The sequence below is a fragment of the Acipenser ruthenus genome, chromosome 29 (assembly GCF_902713425.1).
Source record: "Acipenser ruthenus chromosome 29, fAciRut3.2 maternal haplotype, whole genome shotgun sequence".
In the NCBI taxonomy this organism is placed as follows: Eukaryota; Metazoa; Chordata; class Actinopteri; order Acipenseriformes; family Acipenseridae; genus Acipenser; species Acipenser ruthenus.
The window spans coordinates 15,736,764-15,748,880 of NC_081217.1; the positions used below are offsets into that span (position 1 = coordinate 15,736,764).

At 39.1% G+C, this 12,117-nt stretch overlaps 1 protein-coding gene across 2 annotated transcripts in view; it reads left to right on the forward strand.

Moving 5' to 3' along the window:
* Positions 1-3,141, forward strand: part of LOC131702124 (chemokine-like protein TAFA-5) — a 100,978-nt gene extending 97,837 nt beyond the window's left edge. The window contains exon 6 of one of the 2 annotated variants that reach the window (XM_059004152.1): positions 2,663-3,141. In XM_059004152.1, coding sequence (XP_058860135.1) covers positions 2,663-2,837 — 175 coding nt within the window. In that variant the 3' untranslated portion in view covers positions 2,838-3,141. The remainder of the gene's footprint in view (positions 1-2,662) is intronic. The other variant, XM_059004153.1, reaches the window with a different exon arrangement.
* Positions 3,142-12,117: the final 8,976 nt, after the last annotated feature.

A 12,117-nucleotide genomic window follows, 5' to 3' on the forward strand; every position in this document is an offset into this window, starting at 1 on the left:
GTAAAATCAGCTGCCTGTCCAGAACCTCTGATAATCACCTCTAGGGCTGTGTTCAAAGGTTCGTTCGCTAGCTAGGAATTCAAATTAGTTGTAAACCTTCGAAGTTTGTCAGGCGACATTCACGCACTGTATGTTTGTTTTTTTGTTAACAGAAACGGTTTGACAATGTGTGAATAGGATAAATAAGCGGGTCCCAAACACCCCAGGGGTGCACAAGACGTCTAGTTTCCAGCCTTGAGTCAGTTTGTCAATGAAAACACAAATCCGCAAATCAGAGCCAACAGATTGTCTATCTGGAGGTTGGGCGCAGAGCGAACGCTATGGCAATAGGTCAGTGTTGTTAAGGTCATGTGATTTGTTCTCAACGGATGGTAAAAATTGAGTATTTAAAAAATGACATACTTTTGGGATATTCATTTGTTGTCTGGAAGGGGGGTACGTGACAATCAAAAGTTTGGGAACCACTGCTATAAATCACACATTAAATGTCACACAAGTAAAATTCGATCTTTTGATTTGTATAATGCATATTACGTAACCAAAAGTTGTTGTATTAAAATCCACTACCAAATTGTTATACGTAGCAACGCTATATGGCGCCGCTGTGTATATGCCAAAACACTGGTGAGGGGGTACCTATAGCGGTTGTAGTGCTTCAGTAAAATATGTACTGAATACCTAGTGTAGAAGACAGTGTAATACAAATGTCATGGTAGAATCTGTTTGAAACATACAAAATATACGCTAACACTAATAATATTAATTTAGAAAACAGCACTGTCCGCCCCTCTCCCCTCCAGTTCGTGTTATCCAGAGGCAGAACTTTACTTTCTTCTTTCGCCGTCTCGACAACAAAGCATTGTGTAGCATACAATAAGCTATATTGAATAAGCTATATGTCTCAAAACTCTGCTGTTTGGGATTTTTTTGTAAATGCTCAGACGAAAAAAAAAAGTTGAATGCAAACTGTGCATGCGACTGTGTTGCTGTATCATCGGGGCACATCCAGTCTCCGAGGTCACTTGACAAGCATAAGTTCATATTATTATTATTATTATTATTATTATTATTATTATTATTATTATTATTATTATTATTATTATTATTATTATATTTTTAGTAGTAGTAAAATGTGACAGATAACCTGCTTGGAACGGTGACTGTTAAATAAAGCTTTGTCCGCTCCAATTCTTTTAATTGGCTGCATTGCAAGCTTACTGTATTTTTATTTTTATTTAAATTACAAAAACATGATTACTGTTCTGTATAACTACATGTGAATGTGTTATTCCATTTATATGGATTAACTGTAAAATAGGATTTTCAATCAAATATAAACAAGTAGCTATGGTGACGTCACTGGTAAATTATGCAAATGAGTACCATTGACGGTTCGAACCTTCCTTCGGTAAGGTGTTCCAGACCTTCGAAGGTGAAAATGTACCCTTCATTGCAGCTCTAATCACCTTCAGTCTGTTAAAGAAGGGTTTCCCAGACTGTGTTGGCTCAAGGCCCCCCCTGACATGAGGCCTCCTGACTGAGGACCCCCCCCCCGACATTTTGATTTTGATCCCTCTTGTGTGAGAAGTTGTTTGCTGTACCGGAGAAGTGTTACTGCTTTCATTATGTGAAGGGTCATTTCTTTGTCAGGGTCATTTGGGAGAAAACATTTTGTATGTGCTGCGGCCCCTCTGAAACCATCCCGCGGCCCCCCAGGGGTCCTTGGACCCCAGTTTGGGCTGTATTAAAGGACTAGTACTGTGACTTGCACTTAAGAATTCCCCTTTCTCATTAAAACAGTCCTGACAATGCAACACACACAACAAGTTTGCAAGTGTTTACATTCAATTCATTATTATTATTATTTATTTCTTAGCAGACGCCCTTATCCAGGGCGACTTACAATTGTTACAAGATATCACATTATTTTTACATACAATTACATTATGTTCTCTTTAACAGTAATAGAAACATGCAAGGTGAATCATATTAGTTAAAATGTGAAAAATAAGAAGGAAGATTGATAAAACGTGTATCTATTGTACTAAGTGGCTACATTGTATTTTTTTAAGGTATCGTGACTAATTCAAATCACTCCTGGAGGAAAGCACTAACTGGTTCTGATTTGTTTTCAGTGAGTCACCACTTTACAGTTCATTCCAGCACATTATGTTTTCTTGTCAAACCAAAGCACAGTTAAGACAAAATAAATGAATGAAATCTCTATAAATTGTGGAATACGGAGAATATGCATAAGTTTTGTGAGGTATTGGGGGGCAGGAAATATAAAAACTCTGTATCAGTACCTTGAACTATTTGGCTGTCTTTCTCTTGACACATTATTGCACATTCCTCCCCACCCTTGACAGTCCATTCAGCTCAGTTGAACAATATTTATTTTACCTACACTGATGAATGTGACTTTAATGTAGTTAACTTTACATGACTTGCATTTGTTTTGAGGCTTTCGCGGGTAGTCATTTAAAAATCCATCTTGACACTGCATAACTGTGTCGGCTTCATTAAGCATCTTTGCTTCTCTGTTGTCAGAGGGGGGTGGAGGGTGTAAGGAACCCTGCTAATTTGCTTCTCTGTTGTCAGTTGGGGTGGAGGGTGTAAGGAACCCTGCTAATGTGCATGCTATTGTCTCCTGTGTTCACAGGTTTCCTGACAGCCGTAGAAAAGAAGCCATCATTACCAGGCAGCATCTCGTCTCCAGTACCTCAATTCCAATCCACTACAGTGGAGAGCACCATCTGTTGATTGTCACTTGGTTACACTCATGTCACATCGAGCTAAAGCTGTTTCTGCTGCGGCATTTAGACTATCATTCCTAGGCAAACACTTCCCAAAGCCTCAACTGCCTGCAGACTCCCAACGATATCGGCCAAGGCTTCTGTTTTTTTTTTTTTTTTTTTTGGCTGCCAACTTTACACAGAGAAAAAAAAATAAAAAATACCCCTTTGGTGGATGAAAGACTTGATTTACATCAGGTCTTTGAGGCAAGCATCTGTGTCAGTTTCAGAGGATGTGATTTATACACTTTAGTTAAGTTTTGTGTTCCAAAAAAGAAAAAAAAAGAAAAGGGGCGTTTCTCATTAAAGCTACGGACATATATTCACAGTTTTATTTCAAAATAAAGACTCATAACCAAAGTGAAAGAACTGCCATTCAGAACAGTGGCATCCTTTAGTAACCTTGTCATATTTCTAATTGAATATATGTGATATTAACAGCACAGGGATATAAGCACTGCCTCCCCTCTGGAGAGAAGTGAAAGCAGACTGGCTCAGCTAATATTCCATGCAATATGGGGACACAGATGCTGGGAATTAGAACAGCTTTAATTACCCTCAAGAATTGAACCGCACAGGAACAGAGAACAATTCTAACAAAACTGCTCTATACAGGCCTGGAGGCCCTTTATCCTCGCTGTTTTCATTCTTCATGGCCCCCCCCCCCCCCCACGTTATATCATCAGGGTATTCAAGACAGACAGCTGAGCTGCTGAGGATTTTCCACACACACACACACACATATGTGCACGTACACACTAGTTTCATGATGTCAGTACTACTGTATGTAATAGGATACCCCGCAAAACTTGGGCAGGGGTTAAAAAAAATGACCGTCAGAAAAACTCAACTGAATAAATAGATACGAATAAAAACAACTTTCCCATTTGGGAACTGCTACACTGCTGGGATGAGAGGAGGGTTCCTAGCAGATATTACAGTTGTTGACAGACACCTTGTGATGAAGACTCATCTAAACCTGTCAAAGAGCCCTGTTTAAGAGACGTCATCACATTTCAAAATCGCACACAGTTGTCAGGAGACTCCGTGATGGATTGCAACGAGACAACATCCATAAAGGAGAAAGACTCTGCAAGACCCCTACAAATACTAGTTAATGGGACAGCAAAGCCAGTTTCAGGGTATAATTTGGGTCTTATGTGGCCTCTGCTTTGCACAGAGGTGTCGTGGGTTTATTTTAAGCCAGTTTCAGTGTATAATTTGGGTCTTATGTGGCCTCTGCTTTGCACAGAGGTGTCGTGGGTTTATTTTAAGCCAGTTTCAGTGTATAATTTGGGTCTTATGTGGCCTCTGCTTTGCACAGAGGTGTCGTGGGTTTATTTTAAGCCAGTTTCAGTGTATAATTTGGGTCTTATGTGGCCTCTGCTTTGCACAGAGGTGTCGTGGGTTTATTTTAAGCCAGTTTCAGTGTATAATTTGGGTCTTATGTGGCCTCTGCTTTGCACAGAGGTGTCGTGGGTTTATTTTAAGCCAGTTTCAGTGTATAATTTGGGTCTTATGTGGCCTCTGCTTTGCACAGAGGTGTCGCGGGTTTATTTTAAGATAGGGTGTAGTGTTGAGCTCGGGTGCACTGTATGTCTTAAGATTTTTTGTTCGGGGGTGTTTTAAGTCTGTGGTTTTATTCTGGAAAGAAGAAAGAAAAGAAAAAAGAAAAAAAACACTGTGGCAGTTTTTATTACAAAATATCCCTGGTTTCCAGGTGACTACAAGGGTGCAGTGAAATTGTGTATATTCAGGGAACCAAGAACTGTCATTACATATTAACAAGCTGGAGCACATTAGTTCAAATGATTTGCACACCACAGCTAGACAGTACACGACAGAAATAAAAGTATGTTTTAATTTATATATACTTTATAACCGACGAGACAGAGGTACCATAGTGATTATTATAACCATTGTTGTGGCATTGGAGTGTCACAGCTTTCACCCCAGATATTCAATGCTGGTCTGTGGTACACACAGCTTTCACTCCACAGATTCAATGCTGGTCTGTGGTACACACAGCTTTCACTCCACAGATTCAATGCTGGTCTGTGGTACACACAGCTTTCACTCCACAGATTCAATGCTGGTCTGTGGTACACACAGCTTTCACTCCACAGATTCATTGCTGGTCTGTGGTACACACAGCTTTCACTCCACAGATTCAATACTGGTCTGTGATACACACAGCTTTCACTCCACAGATTCAGTGCTGGTCTGTGGTACACACAGCTTTCACTCCACAGATTCATTGCTGGTCTGTGGTACACACAGCTTTCACTCCACAGATTCAATGCTGGTCTGTGATACACACAGCTTTCACCCCAGATATTCAATGCTGGTCTGTGGTACACACAGCTTTCACTCCACAGATTCAATGCTGGTCTGTGATACACACAGCTTTCACTCCACAGATTCAATGCTGGTCTGTGATACACACAGCTTTCACTCCACTGATTCAATGCTGGTCTGTGATACACACAGCTTTCACTCCACAGATTCAATGCTGGTCTGTGATACACACAGCTTTCACTCCACAGATTCAATACTGGTCTGTGATACACACAGCTTTCATGCCACAGATTCATTGCTGGTCTGTGGTACACACAGCTTTCACTCCACAGATTCAATGCTGGTCTGTGATACACACAGCTTTCACCCCAGATATTCAATGCTGGTCTGTGGTACACACAGCTTTCACTCCACAGATTCATTGCTGGTCTGTGGTACACACAGCTTTCACTCCACAGATTCAATACTGGTCTGTGATACACACAGCTTTCACTCCACAGATTCAATGCTGGTCTGTGGTACACACAGCTTTCACTCCACAGATTCAATGCTGGTCTGTGATACACACAGCTTTCACTCCACAGATTCAGTGCTGGTCTGTGGTACACACAGCTTTCACTCCACAGATTCAATGCTGGTCTGTGGTACACACAGCTTTCACTCCACAGATTCATTGCTGGTCTGTGGTACACACAGCTTTCACTCCACAGATTCAATGCTGGTCTGTGGTACACACAGCTTTCACCCCAGATATTCAATGCTGGTCTGTGGTACACACAGCTTTCACTCCACAGATTCATTGCTGGTCTGTGGTACACACAGCTTTCACTCCACAGATTCAATACTGGTCTGTGATACACACAGCTTTCACTCCACAGATTCAGTGCTGGTCTGTGGTACACACAGCTTTCACTCCACAGATTCAATGCTGGTCTGTGGTACACACAGCTTTCACTCCACAGATTCAATGCTGGTCTGTGGTACACACAGCTTTCACTCCACAGATTCATTGCTGGTCTGTGGTACACACAGCTTTCACTCCACAGATTCAATGCTGGTCTGTGATACACACAGCTTTCACTCCACAGATTCAATACTGGTCTGTGATACACACAGCTTTCACTCCACAGATTCAGTGCTGGTCTGTGGTACACACAGCTTTCACTCCACAGATTCAATGCTGGTCTGTGATACACACAGCTTTCACTCCACAGATTCAATGCTGGTCTGTGATACACACGGCTTTCACTCCACAGATTCAATGCTGGTCTGTGATACACACAGCTTTCACTCCACAGATTCAATGCTGATATGTGGTACACAGAGCTGTTGTGAAATTTCCAACATTTTTTTTTTTCCAATTAGCGTTATAAAAACAATAAAAAAAACAACATTGCAAGATCCTGCACTTTAGTTTATGATCCGTCAGTAAATATCTATGAAGTCGTCATTAGAAGTGATGACATATACTGTATAACAGCAGTTTGTTCCACTGTCATTTTAGTGACACACTACTTGTAGAATGTTTCTTGTCTTGTTATGAATTGCAAGGTTTTTGTATGCCTTAGTTATAAACACCACATTACTATCGCTTGTCGTTTCTCATTGTTATTTTAAGTCTGATGACAGTAATACAATGTGCATATGTTTTCAAAAGCACTTTGTATGAGCAGCAAAGGCACCGACCGGTAAGTGTGCAGCTGATCCAATGAAGTCCAGCCTAAAAATAACCCATTCAAACCTGCTCAGCTGGCTAATAATGTCAACAGGAAAGTCATTATGATGGAAACATGTGCAGAAAGGGAGCTATTTAAAGTCGAAAGTAATGCACTGCAATTACCTGAGAAGTGTGTCACAGACAAGTACTAAAAGTGTGAGAGGGAGAGCGGACAAGAAAAGGATTATTTTAGAGAGTTGCCCAACAGGCACATTAACCTGTCAAGAGATTCAAATCCATTTGTCAAGGGAGTGCAGATTAGTCTGTGAGCTTATTACAGTCAGTCTTTGCCTGACGTCAGCAATCAACAAGGTCTTCTCTCCATTTTGATTCAATTAAAACCATGACATTAGTCTAGTTAAATAAAAAAATGTTTTATATATATTAAAAATAATTATGTGAGTTTCATCTTGAAGAATCCTATTTTAATCAGTAAAAGCATCAAAGTGAAAGGAAGTTAAGATTACAACACATAGTTCATCAGCATTATTCCAGTGGTGTATTGATCATATACTACATGTTCCTAATATTTATATGGACAATAAAACCCTTTTATGTCAACTACTGTATGTTTTCTATATCTTTCTTTTCAAAGAAGGTTTCATGACTTCAATGCCTTTTAAAGATATCGTAAATCCTTTGTTTAAAACTGAAAAGGAACATGAAGACATGAGAATGAAGGGACCACTTTCTCTTTTGCTAAAGATATCTCGCCGGTCTGTTTACATACAAAGTGCTTTGTTAAGGGTTTGTGAGGCATTATTATTTTGAAACAAAACAAATTAAGAGTAAGATTAGTAATTAGTCTTTACACAGAGGCTACTATTTAGAAATCTCCTAACCATGGTGTTGATAGAAAAAAACTGAATACATGTCAAAACAATTAATCTAATGTATGTGTTTTTTATTTTTAATGTCAAACTAGAACTAAGATCTTGTGATCACCCGTTCAGTAAAATGGAAGTGGCAAGGAGCAGTGAAGTCATAAAACATACCGATGGCAGTGTTACGAAACAATATCCTAAACTTTCTCCAAGATACCAAGGTTGCATTCCTAAACCGCCGTATCCTGTGCTCTTGTCGGTGTGTGAATGCTCTATAAATACACCCTGAATTGTTACATGTGTTGTTGCTGTTTGTCAAACCTGCCTTTCATCCCTTTCCTAGCATAGAGAGTGAAACTCTGCATGATCATAGCTCAATCAGTCACAAAGAGTGAAAGGTGTCAGTTTTGTTTCCATTTCAATCAACAACAGGTAGAGAACTACAAAGAGCACTCACACAAATATTTTTGGTTTCTGCACTTGGGAAGGGTGCTTTATTGTTAATATACTTAAAATAAACAGTCCAAACCTGTAAATAGGGATAACTCAACTTTTATATGTTGTACCGTTAGTGCCAATTGCAGTTACCTTTATCTATATTCATTACATTTAACATGTGGCCAGAGTCAGCAGCTGTGATGTTAGTAGAAAACATCTCATGCTGTCCAGTAAACTTATAACTTTAATAAATAGACATTTACAAAATACAATCAAGAATGGGCTGGCTTATTGTTTTGAAATGACAATGATTTTTTTTTTAATCTGTGGTGGAAAACAGGTTTATTGCCAAGACCATTTATTGCAGTGAGACTCCTCATGGCATAGCAGTTTGATCCATTCCAGGTGAATTAAACACACCTTGAGCTTACCACCTATGCACACTGGTTTTAAACTCAATGTAAAACACGGAATGAATCAAACTGCTATGCAATGGGAGTCTTCTTGGCAGAGGTTTCACAAAACAATATACCTTTGCTGGTGCGCCTCAAAAATACTTTTTAAAAAAGGAAATCCTTTTCCTTAAAGTCAACACAGGAGGCCTTGCTGGATTACTCCCAGTCTCACACTGCCTGTGTTTCACCTTCTTTATATAGTAAACATGGAGTCAATTGGTTGATTTCACCGACCCCTATTAGCACTAGACTCCTATCTTGGACTACCTAATGTTATCTTAGTTAAGGTAGTCCAAGATTAGTGCTAACCAGGGTCTGGGAAACCAGCTTCAATCAGTCTCATTCAGTTCTCGACTCCAGTCCTCTGGTTCTTTAGAGGTTTTTGTTTCAACCAGTTTTTTTTCAGATTTTATTGTACACTACTGTATGAACTGTGATATCTGTCGTTCCAGACAATTTCAAAAGATGAAACTTGAGTGAGCTGGTGTAAAAGCAATACAAACTTAAAACAAATATTTAGATCCTGGTTAAAACATAAACCTGGACTGTAAAGGGTCCTCGAGGACTGGAGTTGAGGACCACTGCCTAATTGATGATCCACATTCCACACATGGTTCAAGGAATGCCAGTAAACCCTCTTCCTATCGTAAACAGATGCCTCGGAACAGCCGGCTCTGTCGCTGGGGCCTATTCATATAAAACATGGCAGATCTAAATACAGCCTCCCTTTAAATCACTACATTATTAACACAGCAACATCTCTAACTGGGCATGCAAGTGAGTCTCTTTAGTGCACTTTGGTTTTCAAAGGCATGTAAAAACACCACAGAGTGCCCAGCAGCATTGCCAGATCAGACAGCTGCAGTAATAAGATCAGCAACTGTTTAGATTGTTTGAAAAGACCCCAGTATTGAACTCAGGAGCGTGCAGAGAACTAAACTACCCAGTGAAGATGGAGCCATGGTCATCCTGTGAGGCAGTCGAGGAGAGGTGTAGGGACCAACCAAATTGACAAGTGTTATAAAATAATTCAATAAATGCAATGAACGTTTTGAACATCCCTGTCATCTACTGTATCTGAAGAGCAACTGCTTGGTCCTCTTGATCTGGAGTTGATCATTGTTAAGAGTAAGTAGCGAGGTTCCGAAAAATATAGCATTATACATCCCCACGTGTTGCTCCAACTGTTTAAATAATGCACCTGTAATTTTTCTTTTCATTGTAAACATCCTAACAACTTTTTACATTTATAACTTTAAAGCCTGTTTCAAAATGTCCGCTCTAGTGCACTGGAGTATGAGATCTGTCCTCTAAATCACAGCAAAAAAAGCTCTGGCTTTTCTGTTCCATACCAAATCATGGATCGTTATTGCTGTGTTAGGTTTTTGACAATGTGGACATAATTCTTACACAATCAGTGCACTTGAATGACATTTTGAAAACAGCTTTGAAACAGACTTTAAAGTTATAAGTGTAAAAAGTTGTCAGGATGTTAACAATGAAAAGAAAAATTACAGGTATGTAACAGTTGTAGCAACACGTGCGGACGTGTAACACTATATTTTTCTCTTTAAGGCCATTGCACACCAGATCTGTTCCGTACAGTAAAATCAATAAGATTCACTCTCACTTATTACAGCCTTGATACGCAAGGTGCAACAGTGCATGTGGATGTTTGTTAAATGAGTGAATATTGTACACTACATTCATATGAAGCGACAGATTCGAGGCTACAAGGAATGCTAACTGACCCATTGAGAAACCTCACAGTCACAATAAATTTAAATAAAACACACACACATGAAAGGCACTGGTTTAAACTAATATGGTACTGTTAGTATTTCACATTTTAAAAGCCAATCTGCAATTACATGATTAAGTGTGTAATGAACAATAGCAAAATAGAATACATTACAACTTCCCAAAACTAAACGGTTTCAATGTTCTCATTAACAGATCAAAAATATTTGACATGGGTTATGAATCAGTGTGTTGAATGCTCACAGTCAATTGCTGTGCATCTCTCTTTTTACCATTAGCACATATATGATAAGTGTTACAGCTTTTGTGAATACACCTGGTAATAGCACAATTACACACAACTGGTCAAGTGGTTTGTTTGAACAGAAACAATATCTACCCTTTTTATATACTTCTGGTGATAGCAGTAGGTTTTTAAGGTATGGGAATATCCTTTCCTCTGGGACTATTACCACTAAAACTGACAGGAGTCTGCAACATCAACACACATTCATTTTACCCACATGCAAACAGGCATCACTCTGCACAGTACAACACCCCCAAAGTGTAGGACACACTTCCTTAGTTATACTTATTTACGGTTAACTTGGCCCACTCTAGCTATTCGATCCATGTGTTCTTTCTACAACCTATCCAACCATATCCGACACTCTGGCATGTGTCATTTGCACATGCTGCTACCAACTGAACGGTACAGATGGAATCTGGTCAATGCACATTTTGTTACTGGTCTAACACAGTACATTCAGCTCTTAAACAGAATGGATTGAGTTGCAGATTTAAAAAAAGATGCGTTTGGGAATACAGTTTCACTTTTTGCATGCTGTCACTTCACGTAAAACAAACTGCCCAGTTTAACCATGCTGAATAAAAGAAAACAAGAAAGAAGAAAGCAAGGGATTATATTATAGCTACTGTATAGTTAAAAGGTGAAACAAGATGTTTTCACTGAGCTCCAAAGGCAGGCTGTGTTTGTGTGCAAGCTTTTATGTTATTTTTTTAAACCTCATTTTTGTCCTGCGTTAACACATGCTTAAGGTGCGTGGACCCCAGAAAGCACAGTAACAACTGTTTTCAGAATGCTGCTTTGCAGATGGACACATACTGTATTACAGTGCTTCATTTTGAAATTATTTTGACAGATTTTCTTTGTTAGTATACGTGCAGTCTCGTACTGTGGTGTTTTAGACACACCGATGTACCTGACATTGCTCATTTGTAATGCTGCAACGGTAATAAAGCAACTACAATGTACTATAATTACTCCCTTTGAGATACAAGATTTTCACATATCCGATGGTCCTCTGAAACCAATGAAATCGGATCTGACAGGTTCTACTGTACTTCCGTATATCAAGCCATTTACAGTTGCCAGCTGCAGTTTGGTGGTACTAGCCAGGAGCATTTATTTTAAGCACATAGAAAAGATAATTAACTTTGAATCCTGTACCAAATAATAGTTATAATATAGTGGCTGTGACAGACAGGCAATCAGGGTTACAGTAATTGCATCCGATTCTACACAGAACACATTCAAGAATATGCCATACTGACAGGCACAAGTTATTCGGCTCTGATACTCTGGTCATAGAATCCTACCTGTTATCACACTTAATAGTTTATTGCATCAGATACACATTTAGGGTATAAGGAATGACACATTTTACTTTAAGGATCTAGTTATAAAGCACCACTTTAATTGCATATATGATAACACAATAATTACATTGTAAATACACACCAGTATGTGTATTTACTGTTTTATTACAGTGTAATGTGATACATTTAAAGTGTTACCCACATTATTATTATTATTATTATTATTATTA